Genomic DNA, 17,304 nt, shown 5'->3' on the forward strand with positions numbered 1-17,304 from the left:
TATCATAGTGTGATTCACTTTCACAAGTAGAAATCCGGTTCAGGAAAAAGCCAAATGCTGCTGGCGGCCGCTATCTTTGGCATTCGTTCCCTCACAAAAAACCCAAATCCACATCCCTAGTGTATACCTATATAAGTCTGTGATTGGCTGATGGGTGTCACATGATACAAGGGGCCGGCAAATGTAAGTAAATCTTGACATTTATCAGAAAAAATATCTACTGCTCACTCAGAATCATCTCTTATCAGCCAATGCACATTAATTGTATGTGCACAAGTATTAATTTCTTGCTAGTTTTAATTTAAAATTTAAACAGCTTTTCTTCAACATAGGTGTGTCCGGTCCACGGCGTCATCCTTACTTGTGGGATATTCTCTTCCCCAACAGGAAATGGCAAAGAGTCCAGCAAAGCTGGTCACATGATCCCTCCTAGGCTCCGCCTTCCCCAGTCATTCTCTTTGCCGTTGTACAGGCAACATCTCCACGGAGATGGCTTAGAGTTTTTTAGTGTTTAACAACTTCTACCTCTCTCTCTTTTTGGCTTAAAAGCATCATCAGATTGGCTTACGAGACTGCCGGACGGCAGCCTCCTGAAAGAATCACAGCTCATTCCACTAGGGCTGTGGCTTCCACATGGGCCTTCAAGAACGAGGCTTCTGTTGATCAGATATGTAAGGCAGCGACTTGGTCTTCACTGCACACTTTTACTAAATTTTACAAGTTTGATACTTTTGCTTCTTCTGAGGCTATTTTTGGGAGAAAGGTTTTGCAAGCCGTGGTGCCTTCCATCTAGGTGACCTGATTTGCTCCCTCCCTTCATCCGTGTCCTAAAGCTTTGGTATTGGTTCCCACAAGTAAGGATGACGCCGTGGACCGGACACACCTATGTTGGAGAAAACAGAATTTATGTTTACCTGATAAATTACTTTCTCCAACGGTGTGTCCGGTCCACGGCCCGCCCTGGTTTTTTTAATCAGGTCTGATAATTTATTTTCTTTAACTACAGTCACCACGGTATCATATGGTTTCTCCTATGCAAATATTCCTCCTTTACGTCGGTCGAATGACTGGGGAAGGCGGAGCCTAGGAGGGATCATGTGACCAGCTTTGCTGGGCTCTTTGCCATTTCCTGTTGGGGAAGAGAATATCCCACAAGTAAGGATGACGCCGTGGACCGGACACACCGTTGGAGAAAGTAATTTATCAGGTAAACATAAATTCTGTTTTTCTTAAACCTTTTTTAAACTAATAGTATTTATATGTTTAATATCATCCCTTTTTACAATTTTTGTGTTTTAACTGTGAATTTGCTTCGGAAAAATGTTTCACCTTTAAAAAAAAATCTATTTGAACTAGTTTTATTTATATGTAATTCTTCAATTAAAATACCTGTTTTAATAATAATATAGCCTTTGTAGATGGTTTATCCAAATTGAGCTGTATTGTGGTTCCCTTTCATTAAAGGGACAGATTACTCTAGTATTTATTGTTTAAAATGATAGATAATACCTTTATTACCCATTCCCCAGTTTTGCATAACCAACATGGTTATATTAATACACTTTTACCTCTGTGATTACCTTGTATCGCAGACTCCGCAGGCTGCCCCCTTATTTCAGTTCTTTTGACAGACTTGCATTTTAGCCAATCAGTGCTGACTTTATAGGTAAATCCACAGGAGTGAGCACAATGTTATCTATATGGTATACGTGAACTAGCACTATCTAGCTGTGAAGAACTTTCAAAATGTACTGAGATAAGAGGAGGCCTTCAAGGGCTTAGAAATTAGCATATGAGCCTACCTAGGTTTAGTCTTCAACAAAGGATACCAAAAGAACAAAGCATAAATGATGATCAAAGTAAATTGGAAAGTTGTTGAAAATTACATACCTATCTGAATCATGAAAGTTTAATTTTGACTAGATTGTCCCTTTACAAAGTAAAAATGCATGGAAATGTATAAATGCTGTTGCTATAAGTCAAGGATACTTATGTTTTTTCAACAGAATCTTAAATATTCTAATATTTTTTACTGGATTTGGTTATTGGTGTTCATGTTTTGATATTGTTTTGTTCTGTCAGTATTGGTAATGAATGTGTTTATTGACAGGAGCAACTTAATGGAAACCTATTGTCGACAAACAGACCAGCTTACCTCAAAGAGCCCATTACCTCCCACTGTGAATCAGGCCCCTGGAGGAACAGGAATTCTCTCTAAGCTACTCACCATTCCTATAGATTTTGATTCGTTACTGAACTCTAAGAAAAGTGCCACCAGTTTGGTCTCAGACAGGACAGGTCTCCAAGGGAAGCCACCTGCCAACAATTTCAGGAGTAATCTGGATCGCATTGAGACTCTAAAGGCAACAGCAGTATCTCTCTCCTCCAGAATTGAGAGTGAAGCTAAAAAGTTAGCTGGAGGGTCTCTAGGATTTCAGTCGGCATGGGACACCGCTCCTGAACCCAATCCCCATACTAAACCAGCCTGGAAGAAACCTGACAGTCCTCCTGAGAGAGAGTGTGGAGAAGATGCTTTCTCAGCCAGGATACAGAAAATGCTTAGCACCTGTACAACTCACTTTCCCCCAAAGGACCTTCCTGGAGCCATCAGTGTATATCAGAAACTTCCTGAGGAGTTTCATCTACATGCAACTCCCATATCTGGAAAATGTGAGGTTAGAGAGGAAGAACAATCCATAAAGAGAGATGGCAAGAATGGTCGACCTCCAGAAACCTCTCCTAAAAACAACCTTTCTCAAAACTCTAGTCTCAGCTCAATCAGTGAGGGGCCCTTGCTGAGTGATGGGAGTCTGTCTGAGGGTGATGGGGTGCCTAGTAGAGGATCTCCCCTTAATGCAGCTGAAGTACTGAAAAGTAAAGAGTTTTGCATCAGGGATGCCAAATCCTTTGAGCCCATTGCTGAATTCCAGAGGGCGGCAGATAAGTATGCACCACTACCTTCCTCTAGTATTGAGTCAAAAGTCAAAGGTCCCTGGGAGGAACTGGCCAAGGGAAGTCCTAACAGCGTCATAAATATCTTCACAAAATCGTACCATCTGTATGGCAAAGGTGAGACTTCATCAGTTGTGTGTGAATTTGTCTGTGTTCCAGATCATGTTAAAATGCAAATATTTTCTTCCCATGCAGTGCTAGATGGACAATTAGAGGAAAGTATAGGAGAATATCAAGTACACTCATCTATAAACAGCCGCCATGATAGTATCTCCTATAAAGATGACTTTACTTCATTCCCAGCCAGTGAGACGACATCTGATACACATAAAGGCAGCCAATCAAGGTGAGATCCGCATCGTCTTTTTTGCATCTACAAATTGGGTGTCTAAGATCTATTTTAGATTCAGAGAATGAATCATTCTTGGCCTTTTTTATGGCTCCAAAATTGACTCTACAAACCCTTATTTACTTTATATCAAAATTAATAATTTTGATGTTCGTAATATAATGTTTATAAATCAGTGTTCTCAAACCTAAAGCCAAAGGCATAATGTGGTTAATTTGATCTTGTTCTTCACTTGATCATCTCACACTCCTCCTCTTGCTACAGCGTTTTTGTCCGCTAGATCATCCATGCTATTGCTAATCCAATGCCTGTTTCTGCGTCTAGGTATATGTGAGGGTTTTTATGGCACATTTCTTTATGGTTTGTACAAACAGAAGTGTTTATGTTTATTTTGAGAATAGTTTTTTTTAAATTAGTTTTTTTAAAATGGGTAAAATATCTGCTCTTTTGATTATACATTTTCGTACAAATGTGTTTTACAAAGTGAAACTACACGAGAAGCAAAACAGATGCTCACTGACAAATTATTCATTATGTGCAATATTACCAGGGTTTGATGACTGCAGTTGAATTAAGAAAAAAATAAAAAGTTTTAACTTTTTTGATTTTTTTTTTTTTTTTAAATTTGTCAATGCCGTTGTTCCTAACAGCGTGAATTCCAGTGCTTCCAGCATAAAGGAGGAACTCCCAATTGCCAAACATAGAAGTGAGGTGATATCGCCTCATTCCTCTGGGACTATATCTGCAGTTTCATCTCCTTCATCCTCATCCTCACAGCGAGGCAGCAAACAGCGTAAGTGCAGGTTCTAATCTGTTACTGTCTGCACTAATTAAGTTGTAAACATGAAAAAGAAAAAAAAGATAGAAGCGCACACAGAGTACGATTCAAGTGAAGATTTATTAAGATCAAACACACGCAACACACAATGTTGCACTTACTGGATTCAAGTTAAAATAGGCAATTTCATATATATGCTGTTCTGATACTCTCCATGGTACGTGCTGGTATAGAGATGGTAACGGAACTCCCAACACCGGCTTCGGTATCCACTTGGCGTCCGGACTGCCTGCTGCAGATACAGCAAAGCCGTACACACAGAAGTATTAAGATGTCCTTTCGTTCCTTGACACGTTCTAATCTGTTACTGTCTGCACTAATTAAGTTGTATTAAAGTCTGCAGAGTCTCAGATTATGTGTTTTCAGTACAGGACAATTTAGTATTGACTTTTGTGGGCAATGGTTAACAATAACTTCATGAATTCAGTACAATACTTGTAGAGCAGCTGTTTCTTCTTAGTCTGAATTTCCTCTTATCTCCTGCTTTTTTCATTATTATTGTTTTTTATCAGCTAAGTTATATCATTTATATGACCTTTTTCATTGTAGGAAAAGGACGGCAAAATGGTATCAACCAACTTCCTTTGGAACTTAACCAAGGTTCCTTGGGTTATGATCATAAAGGTCAAGGGAGCAGGTCTCAGTCACTGTCCCCAGGGAGGGAGCTGCCTGTTGTCTCAGATACAGACAGTACTGTGGGAGAGTTTTCTGCTCATTCAGTAGCAAGGTAAGAAATTCATCTGATGGATTATTATTAAAGAAGGATGCAGCTGTAACCATAATGCTCTCTTTTGTTAGATCATTTTATTAAATGTATTCTTGTTGCTCGACTCCACTAAGGAACTAAACATATAGTTCAAATCTCAGTGCAAATTGCATAAGTGGGAATACTGACGGGTTACTTTGTTTAGGGAGCAGCACTGCACTACTGGGAGTTATCTGAACATTTTGGGTGAGCCAATGACTAGAGGCATATATATGCAGCTACCCAGTGTGCTGAACCAAAAATGGGCCGGCTGCTAAGCTTACATTCCGACTTTTTCAAATAAAGATACTAAGAGAACAAAGAAAAATTGATAATAGAAGTAAATTAGAAAGTTGCTTAAAATTGCTGCTCTATCTGAATTATGAAAGAAAACAATTTGGTTTAGTGTCCCTTTAACTAATCACACTATAGTGTATCTGATGTAGAAAACATCATAAAGATATCTTCCGTGCTGTTACTTCACTTCTTTTTCCCTTCTACATAGCAGTATTGTGTCTGATTCTGGAAAAACTTCAAGAAGCCATCACCCCAGTGTCAAGGAAACAGTTTCTCAAGTTCCAGTACCACCGGGACACCTGGCAGGATCTGTACAAGGCAGGTGACCCTCTTTTTGACTATTTAAAAAAGAAAAAGCTTGTTTTTAAAATGAAATTCATCAGCTTTATTTTTTTTTAAGCAGGTTCCATGAGGTTTTCCCCTGCAGTACTGCAACAGCATATGTCAGCAGAGCTAAATTATCTTAGTGCCATGGAGGAGTCAGTGCGCCAGTTGTGTGATGTGGAGCGGGCACGTGGGATTTCATTAGCCCAGCAAGAAACTGTTTCATTGGCACAGATCCTGAAGGTATATAATCCTTTTAGTCATAAGATTACATGTTATAAGGTCTCGTTTTGGTTTATGTCACTCTTTGATTCTTCTGGTTCCTGCAGGCGCAACAGCAGCGTCACGAGCAGAACATGGCTGCACTGAGGCAGCAGGCGGAACAGGAGGCCCAAGCAAGCCTGAGGCAGCTCGAAGAGACACGGCAGAAAGCAGCACAGGTAATTAGGGAATGTTGGACGTTCATCTAGAAAATACATTTCAAGGACTGAAGTATCAACCATGTCACCAAATAAGCTAGCTCCTAGTTCAGCATAAATAGAATGGAGAAGCAAAATAGCTGAGGCATTTTTTGGTAGAACAATGACGAAAACAAATGTTCGCATATGGTGACAAAAACTACAGAAGTGAATATTTTCTTTTAAAAGAATAGTATTCTTGAAGACTCCCTTGCGATGTAGTAGATATGTTGTTACTTGTAGCGTTATTTCTTTCTGGGTCAAATAATATCCATTACAAAATAAATCAATTTGGGATATAGTAGAATGCTGCGGAATCTGTTGGCGCTCTACAAATAACCGATAATAATAGTAGAAGACCATGGTCTAGCTAAAGATCTGGAGAATGGAGCTCTCTTGTGGCTAAAGGTAGTTTATTCTGGCACTTTCAAATTGAAATGCAAAACGTTTGTGAAAGTGACGATAAACAATGTTATAAGTCACATGACAAGAAGACATCTATTTTATGGCTTCCATATTAAAAAGTTTTGGGAACAGCAAAAAACAGGTTTACCTGATTTTATCATTTTCTTGCAGCTCATTAGACATGCCTGACATCTTTTATATATATTTACTTATCACATTTGTTTGCAATGGTTATCAAAGGACGTTCATTGAATTTACATCTTCGTTTAACAAGCTTGTTGGTTTGTGGTATGAAACCACCATAATGTATCTCCCTAACCCTCTCTCTTTGGTTGTGGAGTTTTTTTGTTTGTTAATTATCATCATACATTTCTGCCTGTCTCATTTAGTGAATTTGTTGTCTCAGTGAGCAAGAAATCTGCCTATTTGCGAACATTTAAATTCCGTATTTTGTATTTCATGTCTGCTTTAACTGAAACCCTGTGCGCTTATTTATATTTCTCGGCTATGTTTGCATGATGACAGAGTGGAGTTTTAACCTTTTGTATGGCGTAAGTGTGGAGAGATCATGCTATTAGTCTGTAGTGAGGACAGAGTTCTTTTACTAGATGTTGTGGTATGTGGGTATCAAAACTGATATTACAAGCAAATTTTACACTTTCAAATTAAAGCACCATAATAGTAGCAAATGATATGCTCTAATCAGTTAGCGCATGTCATTTTTATGTCTATGACCCCTGCTCTACTGTGTGTTTAACCCCGTTGCAGGGTGCACTGCTGCTCCTGAGCGTAACTCACCTCTAATTCTATCCGCAGCGCCAGTTGTTCATCTGAGTCATGCGACTAGCGCTACTGATTGGTTACACGAGGGGTTCCACTCGGTACCAGTAGTGCACCGTGGGTCGAGGGCGTCACTTTGCGGAGGTTAAACACATAGTAGAGCAGTGTCGATGGTCGTAAAATTACATGATCTAATGGTAGAGCATGTCATTTTTCAACTATTATGGCCCTTTAAGGTAGTGCAGCATAGCAGAAAATGCTACAGGATAATGTGTTAACATGTTTCTGTGTGTCTGTAGTTCTGTGTTTCTCTGTTCTAAAGTAACTAGGCACCTGTTATGTAATTATTAATAGGCTCAGGTAGAAATCCTACAGCGGTTCCAGAAGACACAGGAGACATCCGCTTCACACAAGTCACACCGTATACATGAGGTTAGTATTACCAAGCAGTGATTTGAATCATTTCAGATTGGTGTGTGAGGCTTTTGTAGTGTTTATCACTTATATTGGTTTGCCTTTGTTTTCAGGATATGGAACGTGATTACCTCTCATCTATCAGTTCAAATCATACTTCTCTTACTGAACCGCCGAAAAGATCCCGTGCGCACGCAACCAGGTATTAAACCACTGTAAAGTAGCTGCTTTCAAAGAAGCACCACCTCTGCTTTTATGTGCGTCCCAGCTCGAGCTGTCACATTTATTTTTTGTCTTTTCTAGAAAAAAAGGATCACGTTCAGTCTCTCCCTCTTCTCAACCTAACAGCAGCTCATCTAGTTCCAGAGAGCATGTGCACAGGTAGGAAAACTTTACATTCACTGACAATGGTTATCACCTTGCGCTTTCAGAAACGTTGTGGCAATAAAGAAATCTGAAGAGGATCACAGTTTCCTTAAAGGGACGCTGAACCCAAATTTTTTCTTTTGTGATTCAGATAGAGCATGCAATTTTAAGCAACTTTCTAATTTACTCCTATTATCAAATTTTCTTCATTCTCTTGGTTTGTTTATTTGAAAAGCAAGAATGTAAGTTTAAAAGCCGACCCATTTTTGGTGAACAACCTGGGTTGTCATTGCTGATTGGACAGCACCAATAAACAAGTGTTGTCCATGGTTCTGAACCAAAAATTGTCTGGATCCTTAGCTTAGATGCCTTCTTTTTCAAATAAAGATAGCAAGAGAACAAAGAAAAATTGATAATAGGATTAAATTAGAAAGTTGCTTAAAATTGCATGCTCTATCTGAATCATGAAAGAAACAATTTGGGTTCAGTGTCCCTTTAACTTTCACAAATATCTTCCTTTCTTTTTTAAGACACGATGAGTCCACAGATCATCTTAATTACTAATGCAGGTCCATGGGAGGGAGAGGACCTCCTAAACCTGGGAACAAAATTTGGGTTCAGTGTCCCTTTAACGTTCACAAATATCTTCCTTTTAAAGGGACATGAAACAGAAATTATAATTACCCTTAAAATGTTTATTCACATATCGTAAAACAACTCTGATTATACTTTCATTTTTTATCTTCCTTTCTTACCCAGCCATTTAACTATTAAAAATGTGGTTTCTCCATTTTGCACAGAGTGGCTGGCATGTGGCGTACAGGTTCAGGTTTTTACCCTGCAGCATTATACACAGGGCTTGCTTGATCAGTACAGTTGCTTATTAATACCTATCCCTAATTGGCAACGATAAAGCGATAAGAGAAACCTCTTCATATTTAAAGGGTCATAATACCCATAGGCTAAATCACTTGAAAGTGATGCAGCATAACTGTAAAAAGCTGACAGGAAATTATCACCTGAGTGTGCATGAGGCACGCTCCCTTGCAAGTCCCGGAACAGACATACTTATTTGCTGCTTAAAGTCCTTTACAATGGGGTGTGAATACTTAGGACTTTTGGGTATCTACAGAATAGTACAGATGTTACTAACAAAGTTATTGTTTATTATTTATGTATATACTTTCCATATGTAAGAATGACTTTAATGACCATTTACAGGACATAAAAATGCAAACATATACTAATGTCAATTAATTTCCCTTAATGAGCCTCAGGATATATGTTGGCTCCATATAATGACTGATAATCTATTGAAATGGTCTTTTGTGTACATGTTAAAAATGAGGGGAAAATGTATCACCAACATTCCCCAGAGATTATATAAATCACCGTGAACTCGTTTGATCAGGTTGGTTGACAGGCCTGCAGCTTGATAAATTCTGCTATAAGCAAGCCTGCTTGTGAAGATTACTTTGGATCTATTTGAGTACGCCATGATCAACACTTTGCAGAAAACTATGTAAATGTATGCTCTTTGTTTTATATTGGATCAGCTTCAAATATTTAGGTTATTTTACAGCAACAGCAGTGCTCAAGAGAGCCCTCCACCTGCCTCTATGGTGGAAGGAACCATGACTCGCAGTGAACTAGACGAGAGCATACAAGAAGAACTTAGATCACCTGGGAGCGTGTCAATACCAGAGGACATCACCCCTTCCATAAAGGAGAAAGGTAAGAAGGTTATAAGCTTCTCCTAACTTATCTGCCTCTGCCACTGTCATTTAAGAGATTAGCAGCATTAAAGGGATAGTCTAGTCAAAATTATACTTTCACAATTCAGATAAAGTATGCCATTTTAAGCAACTTTCAAATGTACTCCTATTATCAATCTTCGTTCTCTTGCTATCTTTATTTGAAGAAGCAAGAATGTAAGCTTATGAGCCGGCCCATTTTTGGTTCAGACCTGGGTAGCACTTTCTGATTGGTGTCTAAATGTGGCCACCAATCAGCAAGCGCTACTTGGGGGCTGAACAAAAAATGGGCCGTGCTCCTATGCCTACATTCAAATAAAGATAGCAAGAGAATAAGAAAAATTGATAATAGGAGTATATTAGAAGGTTGCTTAATCTATATGAATCATGAAAGTTTAATTTTGACTAGACTATTCCTTTAAGGAACTTTGTCTTCAATTTTTTTGCTTTATACTTGAATGTGCCATTTTTCCTAGATACAAGCTCACCCCTTTCCGTGAAGGAAGAAGGAATTGAGGAGTTATCATTCCGCTCATTGCTCCCCTCCGAGTCCCATCGAAGAGGCAGCTTGGAGAGACAGCGCAGCCAGCGGCATGAATCTGATGAGGAAAGCACTCCGGACAAGGTCAGTGTGAACAGTTGTTACAGAGAATGGAATTCAGTGTGATTTTAGGTCTTTGTGCACAGTTCTCACACATATTCTCTATCAGGAACTGAGTGGCCCTTTTTCAAGTGGACAAGACAGCTTCTGGCGCTTTACCATGGAGATGGTGCGGCAATACATGCAGGAAGGAGAGATGCGTTCAGCACATCAGTCCGCCCTCCTCCGCTTACGACAGAAAGCTCTTAAGGATAAGACCAAGGCAGAACTCGCATGGCTGGAACATCAAAAGAGGTATTTAAAGGGACATGAAACCCTGTTTTTTTCTTTCATGATTTAGAAAGAGCATGCAATTTTAAATAACTTACCAATTATCTTCTATTATCTAATTTACTTCATTCTCTTGATATCCTTTTTTGAAAAGTATATCTAAATAGGCTTAGTAGCTGCTGATTGGTGGCTGCACATATATGCCTCATTTGATTGGCTCACTCATGTGCATTGCTATTTCTTTAACAAAGGATATCTGAAGAAACAAAGCAAATTAAATAATAGAAGTAAATTGGAATGTTGTTTAAAATTGTATTCTCTACCTGAATCATGAAAGAAAAAATGTGGGTTTAATGTCCCTTTAAGTAATTAGATCTTATGTAACATCTCCTCTTGTGGTTGACATACATGGTAGTTAATAAGGGCACGAGTTGGCATTGCCCAATGGTAAATAGTTGTTTGCTTTATCCTGTTTTTTTGCAAGACAAAATGCTTTTAAAAAGCTAACTTAGTTGTATGTTGCCATAAACTGTTGTTTTATATAGTACTTGCTTTCTGTTGTGCATCCTCTTGCATATGTGTGAGTGGATTCTGTACTTGTAACCGCTTATGAAATTCAAGCTATAGTGCTGATGTTTAAATGAAATTAAATTCTTATTTGCTCATTTAGAGGGATCTTTGTAAATTAATTGTTATTTTACTAGAGTTTGTATAAATGAAACATTCTACATTGTATGATTTTCTCTGTTGTAAATTAAGGCGACTCAGAGATAAGGGAGAAGATGATAAGATGCCTCCGCTCAGGAAACGCCAGCGTGGTTTGTTATTGAGACTACAGCAAGAACAGGTATGTTTATATTTACTAGTTTATGTAGAATGCATTTTTGGAGTTTTACTAATTTGATTGTCATTATAATTATTGTTATTAAGTCCTCATCTTTGATTGCAAATTGCTATCAGATTCTGAAGTGTTATACAAGGGGTACTATAAAAAAAAGACAAGACGGGGCACAGACTGGGACAGTAGGATTACAGGGCCCAGCTCCATACAGAATTTACAATCCAAGTGACTATTAATGGATCCTATTGATATCCATATGCACAGGCAGAACAAAAGAACACATGTTGATACATTTAGAAAGGTAAAAACAAAACATCTAAGTTCTTTAATAAAAGAAAAAAGGCTGCTGTTGCAGACCTCATTAGAATAGTATTCACCTTTGTTTCATTTCTATTCTATTCCTGCACTTTAATTAGCACAATCTTATTCTCCAATTCTGCGTTTTATAGTCCTCTAGGTGCTGCACAAAGTCATGTCTATCAGAATTATTAGTATGGAAAAATCACTTGTTATTGAATATTTAGGGGAAATTGAAATGCACAGAAATGTTGGCTCTGTTTTGCGAGAGCTGTGCCCTGTATAACTTATAACTGTAGGTCACACATGCCCGTTTTCATACCGTGAGGTTGCTCAGTTTGCTGGCAGTGATACAGATCATGTTGGCATTGATACAGTAATGCAAGGTCTAAAAACAGCAGACTTGCCAACTACACTGAGGATGTTAAATGGGCATTTCAGTAGAAGTTAAAATAAAGCAATGTGCAATCAAATTTCCACCAAAAGTTTAATTTATCCTCTTCATTGTGGTTGGCAAATCTGCCGTGTTTTCAAAATTGATACAGAGACACTTTCTTATTACTCATGATGTCAAATATTTACGTCCCCAGTTTTAAAATAAACAATGGCGTTTCACGCGCTGTTTAGGTCACAGGATGGTTATCTTTACAATTGTTTAAACTTGTGGTCTGGAACAGGGCTATAGCTGCTCTGCAGCATGAAAAATCAGTTCTTACCCTCAGAAATCACATATCCTTTAGTTTTTCCTATAAACCATCTTTTTATGCTCTGTACTTACATTTCTACCGTTAGTTTATCTTCTTCCACACTCACCTTGGATTTAAAGGGATATTGTGAAGCAGAAATTATAAACTTTAATTGCTTAGAGCATATCATTTTTGCATACCTGGCTAACTGTTTATAACCACTGCACATCTAATGCAGTATCAAGCATTGCAGTTTCCAAGGAAACTGCCTGTGAGCCAATCATGTGCAGGCGTATGTACTTGCAAATAACCAGCTATTTTCTGCTGCGGATCTGCACTGCTTGGGTCTCCTGAGCGGGACTTTACATATGTTTAACCTCTTTGTTGGGTTGATCACATGACTAGAATAAATAATTCAAAAATTATATACTTTAATGTATTTTAGTCACAATTTTAGCATTAAAAACACTCTTCCTCTCGACCCATTATTCAGTTAAACACATTGAATAATACTCATCGGCTGACTTTACGTATGTTTAACCTCTTTGTTGGGTTGATCACCAGGGATAGGCAAGGTGTCCGTATACGGACACTGGTGTCCGTGACTAGCCCTTGCAGTGTCCGCCACAACCTTAGTATATCTTTTCTTTCTGATTAAATAATAGGAATTAAAAAATATGTAGTGTGAATAAAGTTAGTGGCTTGTCAAGAGACTGCTAGCGATATTGGGTGATAAGTTATGGAATAAATAAAGCCTGAGTGAAATACTGGATGTGTATCTGCATCTGTATAATAACACCCAGCTCTATACAAAGACAGTGACACTGGCACATACATATAGCCAGACAAGGGCTGGTTATAGGGTCAGTGGTATCTGCATCAGTATAATAACACCCAGCACTATATAATGACACAGTAGTGACACTGGCACATGGGTATAGCCAGAGGAGGGCTGGTTATAGGGTCAGTGGTATCTGCATCAGTATAATACCATCCAGTGCTATATAATGACACAGTAGTGACACTGGCACATGGGTATAGCCAGACAAGGGCTGGTTATAGGGTCAGTGGTATCTGCATCAGTATAATACCATCCAGTGCTATATAATGACACAGTAGTGACACTGGCACATGGGTATAGCCAGAGGAGGGCTGGTTATAGGGTCAGTGGTATCTGCATCAGTATAATAACACCCAGCACTATATAATGACACAGTAGTGACACTGGCACATGCGTATAGCCAGACAAATGCTGGTTATAGGGTCAGTGGTATCTGCATCTGTATAATAACACCCAGCACTATATGACACAGAAGTGACACTGGCACATGGGTATAGCCAGAGGAGGGCTGGTTATAGGATCAGTGGTATCTGCATCAGTATAATAACACCCAGCACTATATAATGACACAGTAGTGCCACTGGCACATGGGTATAGCCAGACAAGGGCTGGTTATAGGATCAGTGGTATCTGCATCAGTATAATACCATCCAGTGCTATATAATGACACAGTAGTGACACTGGCACATGGGTATAGCCAGAGGAGGACTGGTTATAGGGTCAGTGGTATCTGCATCAGTATAATAACACCCAGCACTATATAATGACACAGTAGTGACACTGGCACATGGGTATAGCCAGAGGAGGGCTGGTTATAGAATCAGTGGTATCTGCATCAGTATAATAACACACAGCACTATATGACACAGTAGTGACACTGGCACATGGGTATAGCCAGAGGAGGGCTGGTTATAGGATCAGTGGTATCTGCATCAGTATAATAACACCCAGCACTATATAATGACTCAGTAGTGACACTGGCACATGGGTATAGCCAGACAAGGGCTGGTTATAGGATCAGTGGTATCTGCATCAGTATAATAACACCCAGCACTATATAATGACACAGTAGTGACACTGGCACATGGGTATAGCCAGAGGAGGGCTGGTTATAGGATCAGTGGTATCTGCATCAGTATAATATCACCCAGCACTATATAATGACACAGTAGTGACACTGGCACATGAGTATAGCCAGAGGAGGGCTGGTTATAGGATCAGTGGTATCTGCATCAGTATAATAACACCAAGCACTATATAATGACACAGTAGTGACACTGGCACATGGGTATAGCCAGAGGAGGGCTGGTTATAGGATCAGTGGTATCTGCATCAGTATAATAACACCCAGCACTATATAATGACACAGTAGTGACACTGGCACATGGGTATAGCCAGAGGAGGGCTGGTTATAGGATCAGTGGTATCTGCATCAGTATAATAACACCCAGCACTATATAATGACACAGTAGTGACACTGGCACATGGGTATAGCCAGAGGAGGGCTGGTTATAGGATCAGTGGTATCTGCATCAGTATAATAACACCAAGCGCTATAAAATAATGGTTTTAATTTCAAATGTACCTTGGTGTCCTTCACTAAGGTCTGTACTTTGGAAAATGTCTGCCACAGCCTTTGTCTGTTGATCACATGGCTAGAATGAATAATGCAAAAATTATATACTTTAATGTATTTTAGTCACAATTTTAGCATTAAAAACACTCTTCCTCTCGACCCATTATTCAGTTAAACTTTAAAATTTGGTTGTTATTTCCTGGTTCCCTTTTCTAATCAACCTGATGTGTATAAAGCTGTCAACATTAATGCAGAGTAACATGGTATTTCTCTTTATATTAATCATATCCCCAGGCAGAAATAAAACGCCTTCAGGAAGCAAACAAAGCTGCTCGTCGTGAACGACAACTCATATTAAAACAGCAAGAAGAAATTCAGCGCATCCAGAACAGCACCTTGAGACTGCAGGAGAAGCTGAAATCTGCAGAAAGTGGGCAGCTGGTGAGAAACTCTGACTCTCTCAGCTGATGTAAATACAGATGTGAATTGTCATAAGTCGGATTTACCCCTAGCAGTTATGGAAAGCTACCACAAATAAACAAGTATTTGTTGTAGTGGCACAGGGCTAGATTACGAGTAGAGCACTATTTATTTCTCCCACTCACGCATTAAATCTGCTAGAAGTACGTTTTTTGCGCGCTGTATTATAAGTTAAAAGTAAAAAGATTTTATTCTTGCGCTAAACCGAAGTGCGCGTATCATTTAACTAAGTGTACTAACCCAACATGAAATAATATTTTTAATATTTCCTTTCCAATGTTCTTCACATAGCAGAATATGTTCTATTTATTCTTAAATGCATATTTCTTTATATACATCTGATGTTTTTTGGTACACTGTGTGTGTGTGTGTGTGTGTGTGTATATATATATATCTATTTAAAAATACATATTCCCTTATGTGAAGAACATTGGAATGTGAAATATTTACAGTACATAAACAGTACACATTATTAAATATGAATTGCATAATTTTACATATTTAGACATGTATATGTAGGTATCTCTATGTTAAAGCCCTTTGCAGCCCTTTTTTTCTAACACCTGAGACCTCATATCTTTGAGCCCTTATAACTTTTTATTGCAATGTTTTTTTAAATCATTTTTATGAGATAGTGGTGTTATGAGTGTAACTGTACTTTTAAATATATTTTTAATGGGTTTTGTCCAACTTTTTATTAGAGTAACAGTTAACCAGAGCTCTGATGTTGCGCTATCCTGACGCTCGAGCAACCGCGTTTACTTTCAATTTGTAATACGCGCTCTACTTCCGATGCGGGCAAACACTCTTTTTGTTCACACGCAGCAGTTAGTGCGCCACTCGTAATTTAGCTCCTATTCAAGTGCTAGTGGGGTATACAACTTCATGCATTCTCGGAGTAGAAAGAAACCTCTTAAAAGTCTTCCCTTTCCTTTTACCATAACAAATTAGTTAAAGAGGCATTTAGGGAAAAGTCAAAATATTTGTTTTGAAGTGGGCGGCCGGAGCGTAGGGTATTAGAATGGCACAACTAGATTAAAAAGTATGTTACAGCACATCTTCATTAGAAGTGATACATTTAAGTCCCTGTAAAATATTTCTTAGATTCCGGACCTGATTTTAGATCATGTAAAGTTTACCCCATCACTTTAAAGAGTCCGTAAACACTTTGAGATTTTTATATAAAGTGTTTAAAGGGACACTGAACCCCAATGTTTTCTTTCCTGATTCAGATAGAGCAGCCATTTTAAGCAACTTTCTAATTTACTCCTATTATCAATTTTTCTTCATTCTCTTGCTATCTTTATTTGAAAAAGAAAGCATCTAAGCTAAGGAGCCAGACATTTTGTTTGTTCAGAACCCTGAACAGCACTTGTTTATTGGTGGGTGAGTTTGTCCACCAATCAGCAAGAAAAACCCAGGTTGTTCACCAAAAATGGGCCGGCATCTAAACTTACATTCTTGCTTTTCAAGTATAGATACCAAGAGAGTGAAGAAAATTGTAAAATAGGTGTAAATTAGAAAGTTGCTTAAAATTGCATGCTCTATCTGAATCACAAAAGAAAAAATATGGGTTCAGTGTTCCTTTAAGTAAAACACATTTGCAATATACAACTCTTGGGAAGTAAGTTCCTAAACACAATTAATAGGTAACCCCTAAATAAATGTCGTTATTTATGCTTGCCAATAAATCATTGTATTCCTACTCAAGTAAACAATATGGACATCTCTAATGCAGTAGTTGATGGATGTAATTTAGTGAATACAGACTGTTCTTATTCTTTCTGGATCTGTCTAAATTGTGTAGGAACTGCCCAGCGAGGGAGATGTTCAGCCCAGTTCTTTATCCAGCCGTTTGCCATCTGATGCTGATAGCAGAAGCCATTCTCCAGTATCTGTATCAGGCAGTGAAACCAGCAGCATTATGCAAAAACTAAGGAAAATGCACAGCCACACGGATGCCAAGTAACTACTATTTCCTTATGTTGCTTTCTCCCTTTCAGTGCTTTAGAGTTGTTTGAATAAAGTCT

General features: G+C 38.6%; 1 protein-coding gene across 6 annotated transcripts in view; it reads left to right on the top strand.

Moving 5' to 3' along the window:
* Positions 1–17,304, top strand: part of CEP350 (centrosomal protein 350) — a 101,413-nt gene that overhangs the window by 40,570 nt on the left and 43,539 nt on the right. For 3 of the 6 annotated variants that reach the window (XM_053693935.1, XM_053693940.1, XM_053693936.1), the window contains 16 exons: positions 2,111–3,069; positions 3,148–3,298; positions 3,952–4,094; positions 4,689–4,866; positions 5,390–5,499; positions 5,582–5,748; positions 5,835–5,945; positions 7,503–7,580; positions 7,676–7,764; positions 7,866–7,943; positions 9,511–9,662; positions 10,159–10,307; positions 10,393–10,577; positions 11,313–11,400; positions 15,089–15,235; positions 17,082–17,239. In XM_053693935.1, coding sequence (XP_053549910.1) covers positions 2,111–3,069; positions 3,148–3,298; positions 3,952–4,094; positions 4,689–4,866; positions 5,390–5,499; positions 5,582–5,748; positions 5,835–5,945; positions 7,503–7,580; positions 7,676–7,764; positions 7,866–7,943; positions 9,511–9,662; positions 10,159–10,307; positions 10,393–10,577; positions 11,313–11,400; positions 15,089–15,235; positions 17,082–17,239 — 2,943 coding nt within the window. The remainder of the gene's footprint in view (positions 1–2,110; positions 3,070–3,147; positions 3,299–3,951; positions 4,095–4,688; positions 4,867–5,389; positions 5,500–5,581; positions 5,749–5,834; positions 5,946–7,502; positions 7,581–7,675; positions 7,765–7,865; positions 7,944–9,510; positions 9,663–10,158; positions 10,308–10,392; positions 10,578–11,312; positions 11,401–15,088; positions 15,236–17,081; positions 17,240–17,304) is intronic. The other 3 variants (XM_053693937.1, XM_053693938.1, XM_053693939.1) reach the window with 3 other exon arrangements.

Source organism: Bombina bombina, chromosome 10 (assembly GCF_027579735.1).
Source record: "Bombina bombina isolate aBomBom1 chromosome 10, aBomBom1.pri, whole genome shotgun sequence".
Lineage (NCBI taxonomy): Eukaryota > Metazoa > Chordata > Amphibia > Anura > Bombinatoridae > Bombina > Bombina bombina.